General features: G+C 51.2%; 8 protein-coding genes across 8 annotated transcripts; 4 read left to right on the top strand and 4 right to left on the bottom strand.

Moving 5' to 3' along the window:
- Positions 1–3,211: 3,211 nt before the first annotated feature.
- ColSpa_02759 (uncharacterized protein) lies at positions 3,212–4,420 on the top strand (the record flags this gene model as incomplete). The annotated part of the gene is made up of 1 exon (XM_049268971.1): positions 3,212–4,420. The coding sequence occupies one exon, from the start codon at positions 3,212–3,214 to the stop codon at positions 4,418–4,420; it is 1,209 nt and encodes a 402-aa protein (XP_049124928.1).
- A 1,172-nt stretch (positions 4,421–5,592) lies between these two features.
- Positions 5,593–6,141, top strand: ColSpa_02758 (uncharacterized protein; the record flags this gene model as incomplete). The annotated part of the gene is made up of 1 exon (XM_049268970.1): positions 5,593–6,141. The coding sequence occupies one exon, from the start codon at positions 5,593–5,595 to the stop codon at positions 6,139–6,141; it is 549 nt and encodes a 182-aa protein (XP_049124927.1).
- A 182-nt stretch (positions 6,142–6,323) lies between these two features.
- On the bottom strand, positions 6,324–6,750 carry ColSpa_02757 (putative exopolygalacturonase B; the record flags this gene model as incomplete). Its single annotated transcript, XM_049268969.1, has 2 exons — positions 6,324–6,653; positions 6,712–6,750. 2 exons carry the CDS (start codon positions 6,748–6,750, stop codon positions 6,324–6,326), a joined length of 369 nt encoding a protein of 122 aa, XP_049124926.1.
- A 68-nt stretch (positions 6,751–6,818) lies between these two features.
- ColSpa_02756 (putative exopolygalacturonase B) lies at positions 6,819–8,368 on the bottom strand (the record flags this gene model as incomplete). Its single annotated transcript, XM_049268968.1, has 6 exons — positions 6,819–6,896; positions 6,945–7,045; positions 7,103–7,303; positions 7,361–7,478; positions 7,951–7,977; positions 8,033–8,368. The coding sequence occupies 6 exons, from the start codon at positions 8,366–8,368 to the stop codon at positions 6,819–6,821; spliced, it is 861 nt and encodes a 286-aa protein (XP_049124925.1).
- Positions 8,369–10,675: 2,307 nt separating this feature from the next.
- On the top strand, positions 10,676–11,449 carry ColSpa_02755 (uncharacterized protein; the record flags this gene model as incomplete). The annotated part of the gene is made up of 1 exon (XM_049268967.1): positions 10,676–11,449. One exon carries the CDS (start codon positions 10,676–10,678, stop codon positions 11,447–11,449), a length of 774 nt encoding a protein of 257 aa, XP_049124924.1.
- A 1,192-nt stretch (positions 11,450–12,641) lies between these two features.
- Positions 12,642–14,291, top strand: ColSpa_02754 (major facilitator-type transporter hxnP; the record flags this gene model as incomplete). The annotated part of the gene is made up of 3 exons (XM_049268966.1): positions 12,642–13,061; positions 13,102–13,266; positions 13,317–14,291. The coding sequence occupies 3 exons, from the start codon at positions 12,642–12,644 to the stop codon at positions 14,289–14,291; spliced, it is 1,560 nt and encodes a 519-aa protein (XP_049124923.1).
- A 946-nt stretch (positions 14,292–15,237) lies between these two features.
- Positions 15,238–17,796, bottom strand: ColSpa_02753 (ferric/cupric reductase transmembrane component 7; the record flags this gene model as incomplete). Its single annotated transcript, XM_049268965.1, has 1 exon — positions 15,238–17,796. One exon carries the CDS (start codon positions 17,794–17,796, stop codon positions 15,238–15,240), a length of 2,559 nt encoding a protein of 852 aa, XP_049124922.1.
- Positions 17,797–21,774: 3,978 nt separating this feature from the next.
- ColSpa_02752 (uncharacterized protein) lies at positions 21,775–22,675 on the bottom strand (the record flags this gene model as incomplete). Its single annotated transcript, XM_049268964.1, has 3 exons — positions 21,775–22,393; positions 22,484–22,621; positions 22,671–22,675. The coding sequence occupies 3 exons, from the start codon at positions 22,673–22,675 to the stop codon at positions 21,775–21,777; spliced, it is 762 nt and encodes a 253-aa protein (XP_049124921.1).
- Between the last annotated feature and the right edge of the window lie 3,681 nt (positions 22,676–26,356).

Raw genomic sequence — 26,356 nt, 5'->3', positions numbered from 1 at the left:
AAAAGGTCTGCCTCTGTAAAACCCCAACGTTCTGAGATCAACCCTCGTTAAAAAATAGTTCTTTATCAATCGGAGCCGTCATCTTACTGATCCATTGTGTATGCCCCCCAAAAGACAGCACTGCGAAGTTCGGCCTCGGCTGGTGTCAGGATGCCTTTGGTAACGTAAGCTGTCATGTCCTTGTGTAGTGCGAGGTCGAAAGCGAGCCGAATAGCCATTCCTAAAGAGCACCGTCAATACCTAGGTAGCAAGCTTTGGGTATGTCAAGGCAGTACCGCTATATAGCCAACCACGGGAGTCTCTATTTGCCCCGATCTCATGGTTGCTTAGCACGACCATGGCTTGGACCGTTGAGACTGAAGGTGAATCCAGCTCAATTTCTAGCAGAGTCTTGGCTCGTGCGGCAAAGAAGTCAGGAAGAGACTTCGGGAACGTCACAAAACTCGGATGATATCGGGCTTCAAAAGCAGCGCCTAGTGAGCACCTGTCGAGAATCAGCCATAAAGTCTAGTGATGATGAGTGTAGCCTCGATGCTGAGACGAACATTGCATTTCTAAGTGCCTCAGAGTAATATGAAGTTTCTTCTTCCCGTTGAAGCCAGTCATGTTTTGCTTCTTCGTACAACTCTCGATCAACGACATGGGAAAAGGGATCTTGCCACGAAAAGTAAAGACTGATTAGATGCTCCTCGAGATCCGGTGGTACTGGGTCGCCATAACCCATATTATCGAGGTGTTCTTGGCCATCGTTACGCACAGTACGGTCGATAGATAAGATATCTGGCCCGGTGGGTAATTCGACAAGACTAAAGTTAGACGTTGGACCAAAATAAGCTATTTGACCATTGGGGCCTATGCGCAGGGAACCGAGGCGATCTGAGAGTTGGTTCACTAGATCATCTTCCGTGGTACCCGAGCCGGTATCGTCATCGTCATTATCGCTTAAGACAGCATTCTCTGAATAGGTGCTCAGAAAAGGGCGACTTGGGGTTTTCACACTGGCAACATCTACCCCTGTTGCACAGTTGTAGTCGTGCTCGGCAGGACTCCAATCCCAATCTGCGATGGTTTGTGCTGTGTCAATCTGTAATGGAGCTTGAACCTGCGGGACTTGCCCATCCGGGTGGCTGACCAGATCAAGAGTATATGGGCCGAAAGGGAAAGATGAGTCTATGGACAGCTGCTCTGGTGGTGTTATCTGATTGGGAATCGGCGGTGGGGGTGCCAATGCTTGCGTCTCTAGAGACAATGCTGGGTCGATAGACAGTGCCTTGTTCTGCCCCAAAGTGGCCTGAAACGTAGAGAGACCTAGAGTATCTAGTACGCGATTGAGGTTCTTGGCTTCTTCTGTAGGCATTTCTGGGAGTTGAAGGCCATTTTCGTTGATGAACTGGGACAGTTGGTTGACTCTGCTCGTAAGCAGTTCGACAGCGACACGAAGAGACAGTCTACTGGATATTAGCCTCGAGCTTTTAGCTACAGAGACTAGAAAAGGGAAGCAGACTTGCGCTTGTCTTCTCCAGCCTGATAACGACAGTCTCGGTGCTTGTTTCTGCAGTGGGAGCAACACGGAGTTACGCCGTCACACTTTAGAAAATCGGTCAGAACAATCTGAGGGCCAGGTTGGGGCACGGCATGTACCTTGATTTTACTCTCCCGGCAAGGAATGCACGCTGTCGTGACATGTCTTCTCTTGTTTTCAGGTTTCGACGATTGGGGCATTACGTCTGGGTGTCTGGAATTCATCACCGATATCATGTTGAAGGAGTGTAGGATAATTGAGTTAGCAGGGTCTGATGTGGGTGAGGGGTGACGGTGGCGGTGGGGATTTCTTGACTTCTCCGAGGCCTACTCGGCGGCGTTCCAGTGCGTCTTACTCCGCTTATGCATGGACTTGAGTATATGTGTGGCTCGCAGTGTTGCTTGTTGTAGCGCTGGACGCGGAGCGTGGGGGCTGCGCGTTATCATGATACAGGGAACTTGCTAGACGCTAAACGTACTATGTGGCACCTAATAGCCAATAACTCTGTACCACGACTGTCGGATAGCAGCGGTATGTTTTTAACCTATCTAACCAGAAGCGGAGCAAATATGGCGAGGCTCGTCAACTTGAGAGTTCTGGGAACGAATACAAGATCGCAGTACCAGATCTCGTGTATGTTGCGGTCTAGAAGATAAGGATGATATATTGAGGAACAGCTCCATGAAAACATGCACGCAGATGTACATAATATCGCATGGAGCTTGGCTTGCGCATTTGCGCAACCAGACCAGCCAACTTGACTCGTGTTAATTGAGATCCCTCTAAAGGATTTGAAGCTGGCTTCGGCCATCTCAGCTTGTCGAGTCTTCCTTAGGGTGAGCATGCAGATGGCGTTAAAAGACCAAGCGGTTCCAAGCACCGCAAATACCAAACTTTACGTAAGAACACCACGCCTTTATGGCCCTAAAGATGGCGGCACGTCGGCCGGCGATTGGTGATGTCGGAATTGAAAACATGTTCAGACAGCATATGGTCATAGCGCAGGTGCCACATACATTGCTTGAGCTCTGCGAGTCTCCGAATTCTCGGCGACGTTGCGGCTGTGAAAGGTAGGTGATCCGGAAATAGGGTCCGAGACGATCTGAAATCTGAGCCGCTCGTGAGATCTCATAGGACGATCGGAAACCATATTCCGAGATCTTCACCGGACGGGAAACCCACATTCAGGGTCATATGGCGTCGCTCCTAGAGCGTTCAGAGCCAAGGTGTATTTTGTCGCCGAATCGAACTGATTCATCAACATTTTTCTTCTGATTAGAATGCCGGAGCTGCTGAGTAGGAGCCGCAGAGAGCAGCCCCGAGTGGACCACCCGAGAACCGGCCCCATACGGAGCTCAATCAGGCAATTTTGGCCGGCATAGGAGATGTCAATAGCGGGTTCGCCAGGTAAAGCCCTCTTCAGAAATTGCCACCCGGGACTACTCGCAACGGAAGTCTTAAAGCTAGGAAAACCTCAAAGCGTTGTTCATCGAATCATTTCCCCTGTATGTCAAGCTGAAATAACGTCTTATGTTTGCAGATTGTGGAGAGCGCTAATCCACTACATCTGCCGTATAAGACACCCCGCGCCTTCACTTGAACCCTTCTAGTTCATCTACTTCAAGATCGCGCCAGCACCAACCTTCAGTCACCATTCACAATACTCATCCCGGCTGACCAACGAGCAACATGACTATTCAAAATGCGCAAATGAACGGAAATCGCTTCCCAATACCCTCATCTTCACGCCTATTCGCCTCCTCCGAAGCCTCGGCAGTAGAAGGCTTGGCAGCCATCTGCTCCCAAGAAACAAAGCCAGAAGACTACCCACTCGCCGCCTCGATTGAGAAGAATGTGCCTATCTATGATCTCCCCGCTTATTCCAGCCTGACAAAAACGCAATGCGATGCTCTTCAGGACGAGTGGTATCACGTGCTGATCTCGGGCCCAGGCGTCTTCGTTACCAAGGGGCTCTACCGTGACAAAGCGCTGATTGATGCGGTAAACACAGCATTCGCCTCCATCATCGAAGAAGAGAAGAAGTCAGAGACTGCAAAGGGCGACCACTTCGCGAGTGCAGGTACAAACGACCGTATATGGAACTCATTCAGCAAGCATGGCCTCACAGACCCGGCTTCATTTGTCGAATACTACTCGAACCCATATGTTGGCCTAATCTCCAGCGCTTGGCTTGGACGGGGCTACCGTATCACCGCGCAGGTCAACAACACCAAACCAGGCGCCTCTCCTCAGGTTTGCCATCGGGATTATCATGTTGGCTTCCAGACCGCGGAGGCGGCGGCCCAGATCCCGCGCGCGATGCAGATCGCCAGCCAACTGCTCACCCTTCAAGGCGCCGTAGCTCACTCAAATGTCCCTCTCGAGAGCGGGCCAACGCGGTTGCTACCTTTCAGCCAGACGTTTGAGGCTGGGTACATGGCCTATAGAAGGCCAGAGTTTAACGAATTCTTCTTGAACAACTATGTCGCTTTGCCGTTGGAGGTCGGCGACGGATTATTTTTCAACCCTGCACTTTTTCACGCGGCTGGCGAGAACATATCAACTGATGTATACCGGATGGCAAACCTGCTGCAGATCAGCAGCCCCTTCGGCAAACCAATGGAGTCGGTTGATGCTGTGCCGCTTGTGGAGAAGAGCTGGGATCATTTGGTCAAGTTGTATGAAGCTCAGGATCTGAGTGATGAAGTGAAAGCGTTTTTAGCAGCTGTAGCTGAGGGTTACCCCTTTCCTACCAACTTGGACAAAAACCCACCACGGAACGAAGGCATGGCGCCGGAGTCGGAGCAGGACATTATCACTAAGAATTTGGTAGAGAAGCGAAGCAAAGAAGAGGTAGTACATGCACTCAAGGAGTTTGTCACTAAGTCGCTAGCATAGACATAGCTCGATGGCCACATGAATATCGAAACGGTACCTTCCGGGTCACCTCCATGTTCTGTTACTCATTGTTATTGAAACTCGGTTCAACGAGCCTGTAAGCCTATGAGATCTGCATGACTGATTGGTTCCGTAAGCATTTTAGTCCACTTATTAATCATCGTTTTGCTTTCAGTAATCATTCTCTCAATACCAAACGTTACCTCTAGACAGTCGAGCAATCACATCGACTAACAAATAGAGCCCCCATGCTAAATCGAACCGCATAAGCAGGTTCAACAGGCGTCTACGACTTGCTTAGAAATCTATTCAAGTCCTGCTTGGAATGCTGCTAAGAAAGTGCAAGGCGATACGAGACCTAAAAAGCGATTAGTATTGAAACAAGCCGACACTACAACATAAGCCTCGAAACGGGCGTCCATAATAAACGCAATGGCCAACCCAATTTCTTACAAGCCATGACCGGACCGTTGCCGCCTACCCGAAAGCATCTTGCCCGGCTGCTTAGTTCTCATCCATCAATCGTTGAAACTCGTCTTTAAATAGCTTTTAGTGTGACGTTGCTGCCTGGTTCACGTTACCCGAATTCATGTGACCGCGCGCGGTGCTACTTTCTCGCTAGAATCATCGTCAATTGGTCCTCCCCGAACGCGGCCCATTCGGAACCGAGCCCGACTGGTGTCTGCATTTTTGGGCTCCCCGGGCTACTAGTGCGAACCGGACCCGAGTGACAGCAAACGTTGAGAGTGACATCATGAGTGAGACCTTCATTCCTTCTAGTGCGGATACGAGGTTTGCACGGGTCCACACTGTACACCGCTAATGCTTCATACGCGATCGGCAGGATTGTGATCTTTCATGGTGGCATCTTGCGTGGCGTGCCAATGTCACGATGTTGTGCGTTCAGCTTTCCTCAGGGATGAAAATCTTGTTTATATCGGGATGAGATTCCACTTCCCAGGGTTCCCATCTATTTCTCATCACCGCAATCCACAATTACTACAACACTCACACCGTTTCCGTTACCGCAAGCATCTTAAGATTCCCCGAGCATTCCACCACGCCTCTCAAAAAGCAACCTCGCCCGCAGCTGCAAGTCATTCAACCTTCTTACCAACCTTGCAACCTACATCTCAGCTTTAAGTTCCAAGTAATACCTGCGACTTATCAATATGTACGCCATTCGCCTCTTTGCCGTCATCTCCGCCGCTGTCGCTGGTACCTCTGCCGCCGCCATCAATCTCCAATGGGGCGCCCCCACGAACGCTGCCGCTGCCGAACGCCGTCAAGCTGACGAGGTCCACCCAACTCCGGAGATTGTATGGGAGGCAAAGAACTACATTTGGGGCTGCTCACCCGGCGGCTGCAGCTCTCGTTTCAACATCAGTTCTTCCGGAGGCTACATTTCTGGCGCTCCCGGCTTCAATGTCGTCTGCAGCCCCATCTACATCCAGCAGGGCTGGGTGCCCTGCCGCAATCCCGACAACAGCCCCCTTCCCGAGGACTCTCAGGTCTTTTCTATCTGGACTGCGGGCGCGGATCGTGAGCGCCAGTATCTGGGTGTTTCGCATATCTATAAGCGCCCCGAAGACAGTCTCACCTGGAATGCTACTGCTCGCACCGACTTTCTTCCTGTTCAAAATATGAGCATTGCATTCCCAGTCAACACTGTCACCATTGCTGACGCCAGCACGAACAGGAGTACTGTGCTGGATGTGTAGTTTTATCGATTGAATGTTAAAAGCATTGGGCAAGGAGTTTATGTCATTCACTATTTTTACTATTATCTATTTGAACACGAGTAGCGTAATGCATAATTCTTCCAACCTGGCAATAGGTTTCTGATACCAACCATTTTAAACTTGAGGCTACCGTATTTGTATTGATACCTGTGTAATTCTCCTTACCAAGGGTTCCCATCAATTGGGGCAAGAGGAGTCTGGCACTTAGCCGCCAGTGCTACCTTGGCCTCATTACTATCGATGCTGACACAAGGAGCGTTGATGCCGCCGTCGATGCCATCACAAATGATCACAGGCTCACCGCCACAGGGAGAAGTGACGTTGAAGTTCTTGAACTTAATGTTATGGCAGACAGCGTCGGGGTTCGTCGAGCACGTCAGCTTGGCGACAGCGTTGCCGTAGATTCCGCTGGTGTAGCCAGTGAAGTTCTCAAACAGAACGTTTGAAACGTTCATACCAGACGGGTACTGCTCGCAGGTTGTCTCATTGATCTACTAACAATCAGCTTCCGGTTTCAAGACCACAGAAGGAAAGGCATAGTGAACTTACGTTGAAGTAGCAGGAGTCGAGGATGACACCGTAATCCATTCGCGCGACCCAGAAGTTCCTTTCGATTAAATTAGTTCAATGTCCTTGTTCCAGAGTGTAGGTATGGCTCACTTGTACGTAATGTTGTCGACAAAGCCGTAGCCAACGTTAGGGCCAGCCCAAGTCTTGATACGGGCGCCGGAATACTAAGAGCTGGTAAGAAAACTGTGATCAGAATATGGAGGTTAACTTACATCACCGTTCAACATCCAAACATTCTCAACGTGGACATCTTTTACGAACGACATTTCACCAGGGTATTGACCCAGAGATCCAATGGACTGGCCGTGAGTACCTGTGAACGAACAATGTCAGCTGGAAATCAAAATGAATGCTCAAAAAATTAACATACCGTTGCAGTACATGGTGTTTACGTAGAGGTTCGTGTTGTTCGACTTAGGAGAGAAGCAGTCATCGTCAATGTTTACCCATACGCGCTCAATTTTGACGTCCTGGACGTCTAAAGAGTCGAAGAAGTCGGTGTTCTTAGGAATTATGCTCCCGTTATTGGTGATGGCTGTGGCAATTACATCTCTATACTCGATGTTGCTCGCTGGTTTGGAATTAGCATAAGAAACACAGAATGGGATAGATAAAAGTTTGAACTCACAACCGACAATGAAGTTGGTCCAGCAAGGAGCATCCTTCATATGAATGCCCTCGACTTCCAAGTTGGTGGTGTTCTCAACGTAGAAAAGAATAGGTCGAAGGTATTTGTTATCAGGGTTCTGAATCGAAAGTCAATAAGACAACAAGCGTCCGATTGTGAAAACACCTTACGAGAATTCTGAAAACTATCAGCACAACATAGAATTGAGACAAGCGGGATTACTTACGATCCGATTCCGGCGTTAAACTCGTTCCACCAGCGTTGGCTATATACAGTGTCAGATCAGCGGCGAGATTTTGATATCGGGATCACCGTACCCTTGTCCGTTGATGACACCGTCACCATAGATTTTGATGTCCTTTCCGCCCCATTTCCCTACAAAACTCATAAGAATACTGCATGTGGGCGAAAGAGACTAAAATGCTTCTCACAGAACATGATGGATTTCTACTCGGCTGGGTTGGTTATCCATAAATCATGTACTAGGAGGAAGCAAGGCTTACTTGGAAAGGATGTGTGAAAGCGTTGGTCTGAAAGCAAGAATCAATATCTTAGAAAAGCTGAGGCGAGCGAGAAGTTCAACCACATACCTGCCAGTACTTGACATCATCCGTAAACTACACCATCTATTAGTAAACCATCATAAGGCTTGTCCTCTGACCATTATCCTACCTTGATCTCACCCTCCAACCGAACATGAACATCGTTGAGGAAGGTCAGGTCGAGAGCCTTCGCGATGACGAACATTTTACCCTTGGGCAGATACAGAGTGCCGCCGTTATTGGCCTCTTCAAGACCCCTCTTGAAGTCCTCCGACACATCATCTGTGGCATTACGGGATGCACGAATCTGGATAGTCTTACGACCACACCCATGGGAAGGGGGCGTGTAGGGGTGCTTATCACGGAACTCTTCCAAAGATCTGGGAACGCCGGCCGGCAGCTCGACCCCGTAGGAGAGCACTCCAGTAACAACTGCAAGGAGTGTGAATGCCCGTGAGAAACGCATGGTTAGGAACCGTCAGAGATGCAATGCAACGACACTATACAATGCCTTCGTGTGGAAGAACCCAAACATAGAAGCTGGAGGGCAACGTTACCCATCTTAAAGGCTTCGAACGATCCACAACCTCACTCCAAGGATGCGGTACAAGTGGAGACGATGAAGGCATTCCTACTTCTTTTCGGGTGAACACCTCATCAGACGGAAAAGTTAGATTGGACTCAGTGCACCTCAGAGACCAGGCAATGCCCTTTTGCTAGAGAAAAAAGTTAATAGATTCGGAAAATAGATTACTATAGATCGCAACCCCACCCGCGTCGGAAAAGGCCCCGGTGAGAGTGCATATGATGACTTAACCGCAAAGTGGTCTGGCGTCCAAGCTGGTGCAAGATCGCGTGGGGGAGTGTTGGGGCTTTTGGGGAAGTGCGGGGAAGAACCTAAACAAGGTCGCAGCGCAGTGCTCGGCATAGGCCCATTGGTGGGAAATCCTTAGTTGGCACGACAATTTCGGATAAAGGCACCGCGCCGCTGGTTAAGCTACGGGTGGTTGTAAGGCCGTTGGTGATGAGACCAGCCGGCCGGAGACCCGCCTCGGTAAAGACGAGGCGAATCGTTTGCGGGGTCGAAAGATGAGACTAGAGCTACGAAGAACAAATTTCTCAGGAGAAAGATCCTGGTTGTTCCTTTTTGAACATTTTAGAAAGCAAGGTGAAAGAAAAATACAATGCCATCAGCCTTCTCAACGTCTCAAGTCCTACCTGAGTCTTGTGCCAGAAAACGCAAGATCCAAATACGGGGTTGGCGTGAACTTTTGATGTACGAAGTGGTAGCCCTAGGTCCGTATTCCCTAGCCTACAGGTCCAGAAGATTCCCTGCGATATCTCTGTGGAGAGATTTCTATCAGCTTGTTTCTTCGAGCACGACAGATCGAACACAGGAGAAGGGCCAATGATGAAAGAATCTCTTAACCCAGAAACCGACAGAATAACACACCAAATTTGGTCAGTGAATTACCCCTGTTGAAAATAATCAAGTAAACAGATGGTGCAACGTATGACCTGCATTTTCGAAAATGAAAGATGACATTCCAGGATTAAGAAGACCACCAGCACCGAGTCAAGAATGGCCAGGAATTGGAACAGTTCCTGGCTACACGTGCAGGCTGTTCTGAAAGAATCACCTGCATAGATCCATCCGAGATTACCCTCATGGAGGTGCAATGATACTTCAACTACGTGCACAATGCGATTGTTTTGGTACAATTTCGGCTATAATTCTTATTTACCCATGCTAGTCTTTACATCGACAGGAGTATAAAGTGTGAGCATCGCTTTCAGATGGTGAGTTCTGAGTAAATCTATTTCTGGAGGCTTCCCCATTTCGCGCGAGCACCAATTCGAATAATCACGACGAGACAGAGCGTATTTAAAGAATCCACACTTCCTGTTAATGTTGCTGTTAAGAACTCGAAAACATATGCTATGGCGTAGACTTACAGATCAAGCCGTTTTCGTTGCGCTCATCGCCCGTGTCCAGGGTCCACCGGCCCGGCCCGGCTGCTGCCGGCATGCCGGACCTTCACGGCCCCAGCTCCACACTCGCCTTATCTACCTTTTGCGTTCTTGGCCCGGTCCGGTTCCCGAAGGATGCAATGACATCGGGGTTCCCTTTATTGGTATTGAACCAGTAGAACAAGTCTATGACTGCAACGCAGGTTTGTAATCTTCGTACCCTGAATACAGTACGATGCTATTGAAAACAATCTTGGACCAGACAAGCGTCACAGATTGCCCCTGCAATTGTACATGAGGCTATTCAACTTATGCCAGCCCTCAGAGATAGGAAAATTGATTTGAAGCATGGAGTCTGACATGCGTTGAATTTCACCACCGATTCGACGATTGGTAATCAGAAGGCTGACATATGAGCCTCAATGTAATGAGTTTGGCATGCTCATAAGAGAAAACCTCAGCAGTAAAACAGTACCCGTCTGAACGCTGTCCCGAAAAACCAACTGTCGTATTCTGCGAATACGTAAAATCAGACAAATCTATGAAATGGCGCTTGGATTATAGCGCTCGCCCAGGCGAAAACTTCCAAACTTAGCATCGGGAACAATAAATAGTGGGCCGCACGCCCTTTCAGATACATGTCACCGTGGTATGAGGCACCTGGTTCTATAAAACCGGCGGGCCGACGCAATCCGCCGTCGTTGACTCAGCTACGGCCTCATCGAATATATCCGTTCAACATTGCAGATTTGACACGAGTCACACGACCGTTTCCCAACGAGCTTCACCTGCCACTTGCAAGATGTATCTCCGCGCGGTTCACGCAGAAAACAGCATCCCGGCTCTTCGCCAGCTCATTAAGGACTTTCCTCTCGGCGTCCTGACTACGGCCATCGCTTCCACGTCCCAGCCTTTCATTCAATCCAGCCACATTCCATGGGTTCTGGATGTAGAGGATGACTCCAGCGAGACTGAGCTTGGCGTCTTGAGAGGACACCTGGCCCGCGCAAACCCTCAAAGTAAGACAATGATCGAGTCATTGTCGGCGGACAACCGAACCGGAACCGGCAACGTCCTTGATCAGGAAGTGCTAGTTCTCTTCACGGCACCGACTCATCATTACGTAACGCCCAAGTTCTACACCGAGACCAAACCAACCACGGGCAAAGTCGTACCGACCTGGAACTACGCCGCCGTGCAGGCATATGGACGTGCCAAAATCTACTACGAGTCCAAGTCCGAAGAAACTTCCAGCTTCTTAGCTCGGCAGATTCACGACCTCTCGCAACACGGGGAGATGTCGGTTATGGGGTACACAAGCAAAGGTGACCGTCCTGGGCCGTGGAAAGTGACGGATGCTCCGGAGCGATACATTGAGCTTTCGAAAATGGCAATCGTTGGTATTGAAATCATCATCGACAGACTGGAGGGCAAGTTTAAGATGAGCCAGGAGTTGGGCGAGGGAGATCGCGAAGGAGTTGTCAAAGGATTCAAGGCACTCGATTCCGATGTGGGCAGCCGTATGTCTGACTTGGTCAAGGAGCGTGGTGAGCTAAAGCAGAGATCGAAGCAATAAATCTGTGTGGCAGCCCAAACGTGCTCTTGCCTATTCTGAATCTAAGTGTTGTATTAATGCTGATGGGGTGATGCAACACAAATCAAGTGGCGACTTTATATGTTTGCCGAAGTTCTGTGAATGATTTGGTCTACTGCCTGGTTAAGTTCGTAACTCAGAGTCAATCTTGTCCTTGCCAGACTTGATATCTTACCGGTCACCGAGACAAGCAAAAGGCGCACACCATATATCCAGCATGCGTCTGGTTACTAGCATAACTATATGAGCTCATCCTCAACTTGGCCTAACATCTTTTGACCATATTCAATGACGCGGTGCGTATAATTGGTATTCCATCTGCTGGTAAACCAGGTATCTGAAATATCAGCGCTAGCGAGGCTATCGATATAGATCACATTGTGAGAAGTAAGGATCGTTATCTGCTCAGGGAATAGTTGAACATTCACGATCTGTTTGGTAGCGCACCTCGACCTCTGGCAATGAGCTTGACCAATGAAACTCGAATGTAACTGGCTGCTCTGGCATTGCATTCTCTCAGGTTGGTGGTGATTGGGTTGAATGTACCGAGATACACGTGCAACGATTCTGAGCAGCCGGCCAATGCAAGCTGCCTCACCAGACAACGCAAAACTCAAAGAGCGAACTTTTGTCATCCCAAACAGCCACGACAGGCAGGCGGTCGGCGGTAATATACAATTACGCCGGAAACTCTTTACACATCGGAGAATGGGAGCTAGCCCAGTAAGCAATCGCGAGAGACCATGCTACCCCCGCTTCAGCACGCGAGTTTGAATCAAGAAAGTGATCGACACCGTTTTCGAAGAACACTCGTGGATCAGATTAGTATTCCTTATCGTGCTAATCAAGCTTCATGCAAGTCACGTACGCGAGAGTGTAAATGCTGGTTGGCATTGCATGTGTGCGGGGGAATGGATGGGGAAGTCGGCTGTTGTGTTCACAGGCCGGGAGGGCACGGCTCGACGGAGTATCAATAGGGTTCGATGGTTTCATAAGACGGAAAGCTTGTTCTCTGCCAACCATTTATAATGATCGGTCCAACCTAGAACACGACGACGTGTTTCCTGGACATTTAGCAAGGCTTGGCCATCTTAGTACCCATCGTAGCGAGCAACATTGGGGTCCAGGCCTCTGCGAACGAGACCCAAAAGCCCGGAAAGCGACGACTAGCAACATGGTCGACTCAGAGACGGCCTCAAAGGCCGACAGGAGAGACAAATATAGCCCGGTGGAAGAGGAAATAAGCAGGGTGCACCTGGAGACTCCCAAATTGACCGACAGCGATGAAGACGACATCGTGGCGCGCATGAACAATCTCGACCCGCCGGTCACGCCAGAGGAGGTGAAGAAGGTCCGGAGGAAGATTGACATACGTCTTCCTCCGTTCCTCCTGATCCTCTACATGTTTACCTGGCTGGACCGCGGAGCTCTAGGGAACGCGGCGTTGATGGGGATCAGGGAGGACCTCGGGTTCTCCAGCAGGCAGTTCTCGCTCGCCGTCAGCATGTTCTTCGTGGGAACCGCCATTGCCGACTTGTTCACCAACATTGGCATGAGGTATTTCCGTCCCTCGTTGTATCTGGCTACAGCCATGGTAAGTCTCTTCAGGGTGTGAAAATCCAAGCAAGGCACAGGGAGCTTACAGTACCTTGAAGATTATCTGGGGCATTTTCGCAGCGCTTCAAGCGGTGGCCGGGAGTCCGCAGGGAATGTATGCCATCCGGTTCTTTCTGGGCATCTTCGAAGCCGCCTTCATTTCGGGCGCACCGTATCTGACGACTGTGCTCTACCCACGAGCGGTAGCTGACCCCCCGTAGCCATCTGTGACCATACTCTGACTTGCAATCAGGAATGGGGCCGTCGGATCAGCATCTACCTCTCAGCAACACCCCTTGCTGGCGCATTCGGCGGTTGGGTTGCGTACGGAGTCTCCAACATACCCAACCCCCGCGTCAAGCACTGGCAAGCCCTCTTCCTCATCGAGGGCATCATCACGATTCTGTTCGGGATCCTCTGCCTCTGGGTCCTCCCCGACCGTCCGCACAACACCAAGTGGCTCACTCCGCGAGAGCGCGACGTCGCGACCTGGCGCATGATGAACGACGGGAACCGCACGCATGGCAGGGTGAACTGGAGGCACACGGCGAACCAGCTCCGGGACTGGCGGCTGGCGCTGAACATCGCCATCTACATGGGCCAAGTGCTCCAGACGTACACCATCGCCACCTTTACGCCCATCATCGTGGCCACGTTTGGGTACGACAACATCAAGGCGCAGCTGATGACGGCGCCGCCGTACTGCGTCGCATTCGTCATGGTCTTCGTGGTGGGTTACGCCAGCGACAGGCTCAAGTCGTGCTCGGGCCTGCTGGTGGCCTGCTCCGCCGTCGCGGCCACCGGGGACCTCCTGCTAGCCGTGCTGCCGCACACGGCGGCGCGCGCGAGGTACGGCGCCACGTTCCTCATCACCTCGGGGATCCTGTCCGGCGTCACGCTCAGCGTCGGGAACATCACGAGCAACTGCTGCGGAGACATCAAGAAGGGCATCGCGACTGGGCTGTTCCAGTCGTTTGGAAGCACCATGGGCATCGCCACCGGGTACCTCTTCCCGTCGACCGACGGGCCCAGCTACAAGACGGGGTTCTGGACGCTCTTTGCTGCCACGTGCTGGACCGGCGTCGGTGCCGCTTTCGTGACCGTCATGAACATTAGGGAGAACAGACGTCGGGATCGGGAGTCTGGAAAGCCGCCCGAGGGTGTCGTGATTGATTATGATGAAGACGGCCAGATGGAACAGCACCCATACTGGAGATACTACCGGTAAGGTGTTGCAACGACTAAGTAAAGACGAGAGATTGAACCACACGCGGGCGTATTGATTGCTTAGTGACTCATAATCCGGCCCCTTTGCCGACTTGAAATCTCGCTTTGGCCCACGTTATGATTGCTTGGTAGTTCCGCGTTCCTCTGGCTAAACGTCATATTGGAAAGAGTCTAGTGAGACAATATAGAACTTGGGTGACTAAGGTGGCTGCAGATCTGATCAGTTTGTCAATGATTGGACTTTAATAGAGATGGATATATGCAATCTTGAACGCAGAGCAGGCAAATTTACACCTTCGTACCTTCTCCCCAAGAGAAGATGCTGGAGAGAGAAACAGTATATGCAGATACTTCAGTCAAGACTGGCTCTCAAGCCTGTGGTTTTGCCAGTATCCAAGATGATTGAGCTGTCTAAAGAAGCAGAGTGTCAACTAATTTCATCCCATTATGGAAAAGTGCAACTACGCATTGCATCTGGTAGCCCATCATTCATCATCAGTGAACTTGGAAAGGCGATGAAGAGAGGCATGATGTGATTGCTGATATACGCGAATGAGTTCACGACTAGGGAGTCGTTACATTCACTCCCAAGTCCTTAGTATCTCAAAGAGAATGTACGCGTTCTCGGTCCAATAATCCATTGAAGTCATTTTGTTCAATAGAAAGCGTTTTCCATCTAGACATACTAGGCTCCATACATAAAACTCATCGTCTATCCAAGTATACTCCTACCATGCGACTCTGGGTGAGGATCCAACTTCAGCGTGAAAGTCATCACCCTGAAGCCAACGATGATGGAGAGAATCGACAAAATTCGTGAAAACGCCCTGCCGGAACTGTTTGATATTATGAAAATTCTTCATCAAAAAGCAACAACTATCACCAGTGGTATAGAACGCCAAGTATTTCCCGTACAGTCATTACAAATACAGACCCCACTTCACTGTTCAGAGGGCGTAGTTCTCGGTATGTAAATAAATCTCCTCCAACATGTCGTCGCCCCAAATCGCCGCCTGCAGTCGCGCGACTGTATTCGCAACGCCAACGCGCATGGCGGGGGGCCCGCACACAAACACAGCCGTTCGGCGGCCAAGAATGCCCCTTCCGTCGGCACCTCCGGTAGCCCACTCCTTAAGCATGTAACCAAGGTCCGGCCGGCCGTACTCAACAGACCAACCACCATCAATCTGATGCGGTACGGGGAAGGCGAAGCGCATCAGGCTCTTCTGGAACTCGGTTGGGGTCTCGGGGAAGCCAAAGTCGAAGCCCGAGGGCGGGCCAAACGTGCTGGTCGGACGAGGTTGGCCGGCGCCCGGGAGGTTGGTAGTCCTCAAATGTGCCAATTCGGGGGGTCGCAATGGAACATCTGAGTCCGGCTGAACTGTTTCGGGTACCTTACGAGGTGATGCCGGGGCGTAATTGAAGTGAGGCACCTCGCCCTTGGTGTTGATAGGAGGGAAGTGGAACTCGCGCTTCTTCGCGTCTCTGTCCTCCTCATCGCCGTGCTCACGGCCTTCGAGCTTCCGTAATGACTCCTCCTGGGCAGAGTACCGGTTCGAGGGTGGCGGTCCTGGTGGTGGAGGAGGATATTGGTGAGGTTGCAGGTACTTCTGTTGTGGCAGAGCTGTAATTCTGTCTTCTTGCTCGGCGCGCAACTCTTGTTCGCGATCTGGATCGCCTTGTGCCACAGACTGAATCAGAGCAGAGTTGCGCTTCGATGCGATGCCTGCCACGAAACCGTCCAACTTGTCGTGGAAAAGATGACTCAGAGCACGAGGCGCGGTGCGGTCTACCCCTCCCATCATCATGGCTCGGTTACGCACAGCTGAAGTGACAAAGAATTTGCAAGTGACGCTCTCCGGAGGTGCAGATTCGCGACAAATCCGAAGCTCCTCGCGGAACCAGTCCATGGACTCGAGTCTCTTGAGAGCCCAGACTACGACCACCTTCCTTGTGATGGCCTTTCCATCGCGCATACGCTTGATTAAGTTGAGTAGTTGCGACATCAGCGCCGTGATGCCGCTTCCGCCTGCAATCAAAATGCAGGTATCAAAGGCAGCGAGGTCCCTGCGCATACCTCCGTACGGCCCGTCTAAGAACGCACGATAGGTATGGAATGGGCCCTTCTCGATGGCCATGTCGAGGACCTTCCGGGTAAAGCCACCGTACGGCTTGAAGACCAGAATACAGTCTCGATACTGCTCACCGTACTCGGAAGGGAAATCCTCGCTGCAGAGCGAGGAGATGGTGAAGGGGTGATTGTCGAAGAACGAGACGCCCGGCATGCGGAGGTAGACATATTGCCCAGGCTTCCACCGCATCTGGGTTGGGATAGTGATTTTAATTGCGTTCTCGGCAAGGAGACTGATGGCGGCTTCGTCACCCACCATGAAGCTCAACCGCCACGGTCTCGTCCAGTTGAGGTTGACCAGGCGGATGAGGTAACAGAACACCCAGATGCCAACCGTTGCCCAGAGATAGTTCCAAGACGCCAAGTAGTTCTTGGTGTGCCAGAACAAGAGTCCAACGTAGGCCATGCCAACAGGCACGTGGAGCATGACAAAGAGCTCGTAAGCAATACGGCGGATGAATGGCAGAGATGCGACGCAAAGCCACACCAGAGGAACAAGACAGGCAATGCCAGTGCCGTAGATGACGCCACTTCCGCCAGGGAAAAGACGCGAGAAGACGTCCATGCCACCATCGTCCCAGACTGGCTGGATGTAAAACGGAATCGTGTGGACCAGAGACAGGAAAAGGCAAAGGTAGCCTGCCCATCGGTGAAAGACGTTGAGACGCTCAGGACCAATGCCGATGAGCATGGACATGACGTTCGCCTTCATGCTCGTCACGATGATCCAGGGCGTAAGGGCGACGGCAATCATGCCAGCTCGGATAGCAACGGGTGGGGAGCCGAACTGAATGCTTTGCCAGTAGAGCGGCTGCTGTAGGAAGCAATAAAGTGTCACAAACGCCAGGGCGATGAGACCACAAGTAATGACGGCCAGGGAGGAGAAGGTGAAGCGGTGGCTGCCCCAGACAAAATCAGGGATGGGTCGATAAAAGACCCATCGGAAGAGGGCCAGTGTGTCATTGACGAAGCCAACAGAGGCGAAGTGGGCTTTGGGCTTGAACTGCTTCTCTCCAAGTCCTTCTGAGTCGGGGAAGAATTGTTGCGCCTGTCCAGTGTGTACTGCGTGAACGTATTCGGGGTCGGTGTTGTACAAGTTGGCATAATAGTCCTCCACTTCTTGCTTGTAGATGGCTTGCCGGATCTTGTCCTGCCAAAAGTGCCAGAATCGCATGAGGAGGACTGTTCCCATGAGAGCCAGAGCGAAGTAGGTCCATCCCAGTCCGTACTTCCCGGACTTGCTCCACGGGTCCACGGTCAAAGCCTCGATCAAGCCAGGCGGGCTGTCAGGCTGGGGAGTGATGGCGATGCGTTTAGCTAGTTGTGCTGCCGTCCTGCTAGCAGCGTCTGCCATGTCGCGGATACGAGTGGCCATGGTTGCAAAGAGGTGAAGCTCGAGTCAAGCTGCGCGATGAAGCGACTGCGCGCAGAGGATCATAGGTTATGTCGACATACGGAGCGAGCCTGCGATATGTGAATTGTAGGCGCCTTGGAGGTCATACAGCAGCAGTGGCGGCTCTTTGTTGGCTGGTAGGCCTTGCTATGGGAAATCGTTCTGACCGAGTCGGTTCGCCTTATGGAGATGCTTTCGATGACAACGAGATAGCAAGGTTGAAGGAATGCGAGATCCCTCCGAGTCGGGGCCGTGAGCAGCAGAGGCGATGCTACAATGGTGTAACGAGAGACGGGGCAAGAAGTTGGACAGACGCGTGCCCACCCGCGGGCTCGAGGCGATCGCAGGGGATATATGGAAGTAAGATCGGAGACGCTCCGAAGTGGAGAGGTCCCAATGGCTCGATTTCAGAGGGTGTGGCCGGCGTGATGAGCACAAGTGTTGACAGTTCCGTCACGTTGCTGACAGATTCGGTCGAAACGGGCATTCAATCAAGGGTGTGTGGTGGCACTTGCGGGTGTATAGGATGGGTAATAAGGCGGCGAATATGCATGCCATGTGGAGGGGTCAACTGGCTGCGGCCGCTATGGGGTCGTGCAATCAAAAATCAGAAGAGGGACGAAGGGCTTCTTTGGCTCGGATGGCACAAAATGTGAAAGGCAATAGGCCCAGCGGCTGACCGTACTTTAATATTGGCTGGCCACGATTCTGGCCGTTCCCCGCCGGCGGATGTCACACAATGCAGGCCTCTGCGCAGGCGCTAGAGGTGTGGGTGGCATGCAGGAGAACGCTGCACGCTGCAAGCTCTTGAGCAAAGGTACGTACGGCCGTGTGCTCGGCAGAGACCTATCGAAGATAGTGGTCAGGGATCAGAAGCGGGATGGATGCGTTGGCCCCGGAGCCATGAGTGTGATCAGCGGAAGACGAGTTGGGCAGAGTCGTCCGCAGCGCCTGTGGTTGTTGACGCCTTCAAGGTAATCGAGCTCCGTTTGCGGTGTGCTTTAGGCAGCCGAATAACGGCAAAGACGGCATCGGATTATGTCCGCTGGAGAAGCTTGTGTACCCGGAGCTGTCGGTGGGACAAGTGGGATTGCGGGCGTGGCCTCACACAGCCTGGATGTCGACGTTGCTCATGATCACATTTGTGTTTGGGCTACCTCTGCAAGCTGGTTTGTTGGTCCGATCATGCGAGGAAACGAGGCAAAGGGCCGGGGTGCCTTCCCAGTGCCTCTGGCGCCAACTGTCATTGGGGGAACGTGGGATTGATGTGAGGAGGATAGCCCGAGATGTGACCATGCCATCAACCCGACCGCTGATGGAGACGTCGCGATGGAATTGACCAACAACTGGGACCGGTCTTGTAGGAGCTGCAAAGCGAGGCCCTGCAGAAGCTGCGTGGGCCGGCATACATGGTGGACAGGTGCGTATTGGGGGCGGCTGATTTCCTTGGTTTGGGTGGTGGCGGTCGAATGGCAGCGGGCAATGTTGATGTGACGGGAGAGAAATGTGGTTGACAGATGGTCGACGGCTGTTATGGTGAACTAGGTACATTGTCAACGGCGAGAAGAGGGAGCAGGTAAATCTGGGCTGGCAAAGGCGGTCGACGAAGACGGGAGACCCCGGCGGGGAAATGTGATTCGCAGGCCTCGGTGAGGGAAAGCTCCAGTGGGGGTTGCTTCCCCGTTGGTCCTTGGTCATGACGGGCGGCAATTTGAACCGCACCATTGGCTGGGGGCCAGCAAGTGATTCCCCACTATGTACATCTGTGCGTCCAAGGCTTCCCACACTAGCAACAACATCGGCAGTACGTACCTACCGCAACGAAACCAAGCCAGGGCCAGCCACCCGCCGCCCGCTGCTTCCTTTTCAGGCACTGCAACTGACTGTCTACCTTTCCGTAGCGTGTAAGCGAGTTGGCAAGCCAGCCAGCAGCCAGGGCTTTCCCTCGTTCCTCCAGCAGTTCTTACCTTTTGAGGCTTTCCTTCGCCCAAGCTTCTGCTCCATCAGTGTCCAATACTAAATATCGGATCGACAAGCGGAACATGAAGCGCGCTCTCTCTCTCTATCTCTCTCCCCCCTCATATCTTCACCACATATGCCCTTCGTCCTGCCCATGTATCGGGTTACAATACCGTCCATCCGCCAAGCTGCACACCTATTCCTCCCCCCACTTACCTGTTCCTGACTTCTGCAATGCACATAGAATGCTGGACCACTAGGCCGGATCTGCAACCCAATAGGTAGAACTGGCCACGGCCATGCTGTCGGCCTCCTGATCTGGCCGCGGAACCTCGCTTTCTTTGCCGGTATCTGGTCGAGTCTCCGAAGACCAATGTTGTCGCTGCTGCATGGGTTGTTGTCGTTGGACGTTGACAGCGACTGAGTCAAGAACATCCAGTCGTTGTGGTTGGCATTTTCTCCTCGTCTAGATCTGGAAGCCCAGATTGCCATGCATCCCAAACAGGCAAGAGCAACCAACCACGACCCCGCCGCCCAAAACCGCCAGCCGCCAATAGCCTTGGTCGAGACGTGATGAATATGCTCTTCAACCCTGGACCTCCTTCATTCACCTGAAGAGACCCATGTTCACCTCTCGGTCAAGGACCACATGCTCCATTTCCGCCGGCTGGTAAACTACATCTCCCGGGATCAACGCCTACAATCAATCGTACTGTACCGTCCGTCACTTGCCTCCCCTGTTCGGATGGCCCTCCCCAGAAGATGCAGATGCAGATGCAGATGCGTGCACATCGCTTCTCATCACCAACCGCCAAGGAGCAAACAATTGAAATGCGCGCCAATTCCAAGCGCAGCTCGAGAAAACCTGCGTGCAAACAATCGCTTCCCGGCCCCGTCACTCCCGCCCGTCCCGGCCCTTCCTCTAGCGGTTGTCCGAGCTAGGTTTGGTTGCATCGACTTGGGTGACTTTGATGGACCAGCCACCCTTGTGCTCAAACAAAGAGACGCCTGTCAACAAGCCCAAATGACAGTGAAGCTCCATACTTTCATGGACATATGGTAAACTCCTGAAGCCGTCAAAGTCATTCTTCTTACCATCCTGCCAATCATCATCACTAAGAGGCTCGGCATCGCCATACCCATATGGGTCAAGAATGGGACCGTCCTAAGCCCCGTAGGCTTTCTAAGCGCCGTAACCTACATCGCATGCCTCCTGCTCGAATATCAGATTGACTGGTCGGCGCCTCATAAGTCTCATATCCGTCCATACCACTGTCAAAGTTGTCCTTGTAGCTGGCATCTTGTCCTGTTGCCTTTGGTTTCTCTGTCTCATCCGCGAGAAACCCAATTTCCTTTATCTGCTCCCTAAGCTACCGCCTCGTCACCTCGTTATCCTCCTCTTTCTCGTTTCTCGCTGAACCAAGGCGTGCACCTCATCTTCCAGCCTGCAAAAGATTTCCGCGTCGAGATATATCTCCACTACAGTCCGGACAACATTCACTTCATCGCAGTCCACAACGTGTGTCATGTCAGCCCACGTGCCTTTCCCCCTTCAGCGAGCACGGCTCGAGTAATGTTGCCCTGCAGCAAATAGCTACATTGCCAGTTGATTATTGCAGTATTCGAAGTGAATGAATAACACAGCCTCGAAGTGAGGAAACGCCCCGTTGTCAATCTGGCCAGCGAGCGATTTCAGGTCCTTCATAAAGTCATCGCCCCATCTCCAATAAACCTTGTGAAAGTGGCCAAATGCAAGACACAGTCAGTCCCCATCCCCATGGAGTATGCCGGAATGTGACGGCAGTCGGTGACCGCAAGGTGTCTATGAGCTGCTTTGCAGCTTTCATTATGGTCTCGGGGCATGCGTCGTCATAGTCGTGCTTGCGCTCGACCGTAAAATCACGCAGCGGCCAACAGGGCCGGACGCTTCGGACGAAGGTCCTGTCGTCCATGTCCATCTCTCTCACGTCGAATCGCATTTCCATGCTTCAATCCAGCGGATCAGTATTGGGCTTGGATGAGGTCATGGTCATTTTGAAAAATTAGACCCAACAGAGGATGCTCTCTGAACTCGAAACTGTTCAGATCATATTCCAAAAGATGAAACACATCAATATTGAGCATACCGTAATAGCTTTCCTGGAGGTAACGAAGTTCAGGAGGCGCATGCCCATTGTCCTTGTTGTGGTTCCAGCTAACCACGTAGTCCCCTACTCCATTCTGTGGGATTTTAACCAGTGGGAGATGCGTACGTCTCTGGAGTTCAAACTCCGGTAGCTCTTTGATGAAATGCTCGCCGTCCGTGTTGAGCTCCTCATCACATACTTCAGGAAGCTTGACGATAACTCGCACGTTGCGACTCTTTAAAGTGGGCATTATGTCTGATAAGTTCTGCAACGTATCCCTCTCGCCGACCACATCCCAGTTGAGCTCCTCTTTGTGGTCGAGCCAGAGAGTGAACCGCTGCAAGTAAGGCAATTCCAGAAGTGCTGGCCAGATGCGCATCCACTGGTCATGTTCCCGCTTGTATCCGCACCCCTCGGGGGTGGCAAACGGTGTCGCCGGGATCTTAGGTTGCACCTCCAACCATCGGATATTGTTGCCTGACGGCTTTGAATAGCTGGGTACAAAGAGTGTGCTGAGCATGCGCAGCGGCGCAATGTGAGGCTGATGTTCTGCACAGACTTGACGAGGGGCCACTGTCTCCTACCCTGTGAGCTGCTGCTTGTGGACGAGGCCGTGTTGTTGATCGATGGAGGTGTACACAGGACGTGACCAATAGTTTTTAAGTCGGGTCATGTGGATGCACTGGGTCGATTGAGACAAAAAGTTGATATCGTCAGAGAACCTGAAGAAATCATTAGCAACTTGAACTCAAACATACCGCATCTACTTACATCATCCTAGACGTCTGCAAAAATGGCATTAGGGGCATATGAGATGCCTGTTCCGGTTGTCCGATCCCATCGAGGTAAGCCTCCTCGCATTTCCAGTGGGAGCCCCAATCCGAGTCCACTCGACGAATCCACCGAGTGTTGTTGGCCTTGGTTTCGCTGTGCGGCCTTCGCCAAGGAATGTCATCTTCCCCTTGGCATGGCATGATATTCAACTGTCCTTCGTGCAGAAACGAGTGCGTCTCTGTGCCCCATAGTATTCGATAAACTTGGTGTCGAACTTCCAAAGGAGCCATGAAGAAGGGTGATCTAGGAGTGGAATCCATGACTGACGACTTCAGAAAAAGTTCTCTACATGTTTCAAAAGTAGAGTCTGATGTTACAATGGTGCGCTGGCAAAGACGAAACGTCGTTGAATCAGCTCAATCAATGTGCAGAGGAAGAGACGTAAGAGAAGGAATGAAGAAGGAACCAGGTGTTAGGCGGGTGCAAACGTCCCGCCATTTTCATATATCGAAGTTGGTGGAGTTTCCCCCCTTTTCTCCATTTCTCTTTGGCTGCAGTAGGTTGGCGCAGCGAGGTACCACCAACACGGGACAATCTTGGGCTACTGTCACAACGACCAACATAAACCAACCAGAAAATTGCAGTCTTTGCGTTTCACTGGTCAATTACCGGACAAGATGTATGGGTATATGAGAACGTAACGAAATCCCAATGGTCTGTTCCAATCGCCATCTTACTTAAGCTAGAAGTCATTAATTTGAGAAAGGTCACTGACCCCATTTTTGTTATTGGCACAAGTGATGTTGCCTGGGTGTCAATTAGTAGAAGCTCGTCACTTCAGGCACCACAGACTGTATTCACGTGCCCAATGTTTTAAATAAGCAGAGAAGAAGACATAAACTTGACAAACTTAACACTTCAACTTATGGCCCCAACAAAAAAAAAGGTGTCAAGATTCAAGCTATTAATGGGATAGATATGTTTAGGTGAGCCGAGGCATTCCGGAAGCCGACCTTGAAGTACAGGATTATGCTTTAAGGATGTCGTGAACCACACCTTCTTCGTCTACGTAGTGCTTCATCGTCCACAGCTTGGGCGCGATGCCCAGCATTGCAATAGAATCTGTTGGGAAGCTTTAGTATTGTCAACTAGACCAGGGGATATCAGGAATTAAATAGCCAGTAGCTGAATCGCGACTCCTTTACATCTAAACTTGCTGTAGTAACAACGTACCTGAATTTACCTGAGCATGAATTGAAGGCTCTTTAGCCATTCCTACTACGCAACGCCAATTGTAGCAGCTGGTGATTTGTTGCTTAAATGGCTCCGGGGTAACGACGTCTCTCAGAAGTCCACCCTGATTTGTGTGAGTTGCCTGTTTTGCCACACGCTTGAGTCAGCTCGAGGTCCCCACGTTGAAAGTACTGGAGACTCTTTTCTTGCCTCGTAAAGAAAGGTGGAACCAACGGTTTTCAATCCGTCGATGGGAGGCGCGCCGTTTAGGCCAGCACGGAAGCCGTCAGACTTGACCTTTTGTAGGCTTTGTTCATCAACTTGTAACCAGTCTCCATCCACCGCTGCGCTGATAAACCAGGTACAGACGTCTGTTGAGGACGCGTATATTGTCTCGCCAACGTAGTCTCTCATGGAGACGTCAGGACTTTCCTGCTTAGTAGCTATATATTGCGCGAGATTCACAGCGTTAGAGTGCATTGTAATCATCTTAGACGCTTGAACGCCCGAACCTGCCTTGAAGGCCGTATCGTCGCACTTCAAAATAGAGGAGTCATATCCCTCAGCAGTCATAGGCCGGTTTTTAGAGGTGTCTTTCCACAGTGTGCTACCTTGCAGACGTGTGAATCTGTCCTTCCCGCAGTATATCTCCTATGTGATGCAGACATGCACGCATCAACCGCCATTCAATATTTATGATGTAGACGTTGAGGAAAGACGCGATGTTGGAAAGCTAAATTTCCTGCTGCAACTATTGTGGATGGTCCATGCAGGCGTCTGGGCAAGGCAGGCTGTCAACAAAGATACAATAAATGCAAGATGGAAAAGACTCATCTTGAGAGACATGATATAACAACGGTGACAGAACAGGGCGGAATACAGATATAGGCGAATGAAAAGGTGATGATCGTATGAGAAGAATGGATTCTTGTTGATAGCTCTTTAGCGTCACGGCTGTCACTATTACTTTTATACGTTCTCTTTCCTTGTCAGACCATACATAGCCAGCCCGAAATTGTACATGACATTATCTACACATCCTTCTGCCATAAACCCCCAATGCAACATCTTTCCTTCTAGCCCCCAGAAACTTGGTCTTATAACAGGTTATTGCACTGGAGGATACGTTACCTAGTTGCGCGATCAAAGGTGTTATGCCATCAATTGGACTAGGCATTCCGACTGGATGTGTAACCGCCGCTCCGGACCGGTTCTGTTGGTTCTCCCGAGTCTGGATCAACATATTGTTCCTCTTAGTTATTGCGACCTTTGTAGAAATCCTCATGAGTAGCCAGCTTTTACGGGTTGTTTGTGATGCTACGAGTTCGGTGTTGGACCAGAATGGGGCCGGGCTGAAGCACAGATCTCCTCGCAAAGGAGCATTTTACAGGTACGATAGGCTAGGAAATATGTCTTCACTGGTCCGTAGAGACCCTACCAAACAACTACAGCAGAGACAAACTGTAGGCATCTCCATCATGGAAAAACGACGCGCTCATGAGGGCCCTCTCCGTGGGCCATTTCCCCCCCAAAGCCGATACATGCTGCAGAATTCGAACCAAAAAAACCCCCAACAATGGCCCCTCGACTGGCGCACGACACTATGCCGCAGGGCTGAGGCGGCGTTCTATTGGGGGTTCTCTTGGCCGAAAGCATACGTGTTATCGGCATGCTGGAGGCTACGTCACAGGTCAAAACCTAGCCTACTGTGCCGGGTATACTCCGAACCAACCTTGAAAGTCTTGGACTTAGTCGGATACGCTGGATGAGTACATCGCCCCACGGTTGCTCGACCGGCGCGGTTGATGTCCAATCAACCACCCCCAAATGGCTCAGCTTATCTGTCCCAACCAACACGAGGCGGTGCCCATAGCCAAGCTAATTTCAGTTCCAACTCTTACGTCCTACTGGTAATAAATGCGTCTAGAAAACAAAATCACGATCAATGATATTTTTGGAGCTTTTGAAATGCTTGTTAGTCTTGATTTCCTCGTTGTATTGGGGGCTGGCATATGGGAGGCTGGAGCCACTACTGTCTGTTGGAGGATGCCATCGAGTGATGAACTCGGCCTTTCATTTTAGGGGTTAAGAGGCTATTGACATGTGTGCACATTTGCCTCGAGACTTTGGCGTAAGGCATTTGTCACGTCTATAAAACTAGCCTACACCCTTAGTGAAACTAGCTTTCTCCTATGTCACTCATCAACCCAAACAAAGTCTTTCAGTTGTTAATTCATCACCATGGCTTACGCAAGGATCACTTCTCTTCGGTCCAGGATTTAAGCCACGCTTTTATCATCGCTGTTGCTACACCTAGCCATCGCCCTTCCCACCATTACACTTAGGGTTGAAGTTGGTGTAGTAGTCCCCACCGCAACTGGCCAAATAGGAGTCAATCCTGTCAGCGTTCTCCCACCCGCTTCTCAATTGTGCGTATAGTTTTCTTCCAT

The sequence above is a fragment of the Colletotrichum spaethianum genome, assembly GCF_022836535.1.
Source record: "Colletotrichum spaethianum MAFF 239500 DNA, contig05, whole genome shotgun sequence".
Classification (NCBI taxonomy): domain Eukaryota; kingdom Fungi; phylum Ascomycota; class Sordariomycetes; order Glomerellales; family Glomerellaceae; genus Colletotrichum; species Colletotrichum spaethianum.
The sequence above is the reverse complement of the archived record's forward strand: the minus strand, read 5'-3'. Positions and strand labels throughout refer to the sequence as shown.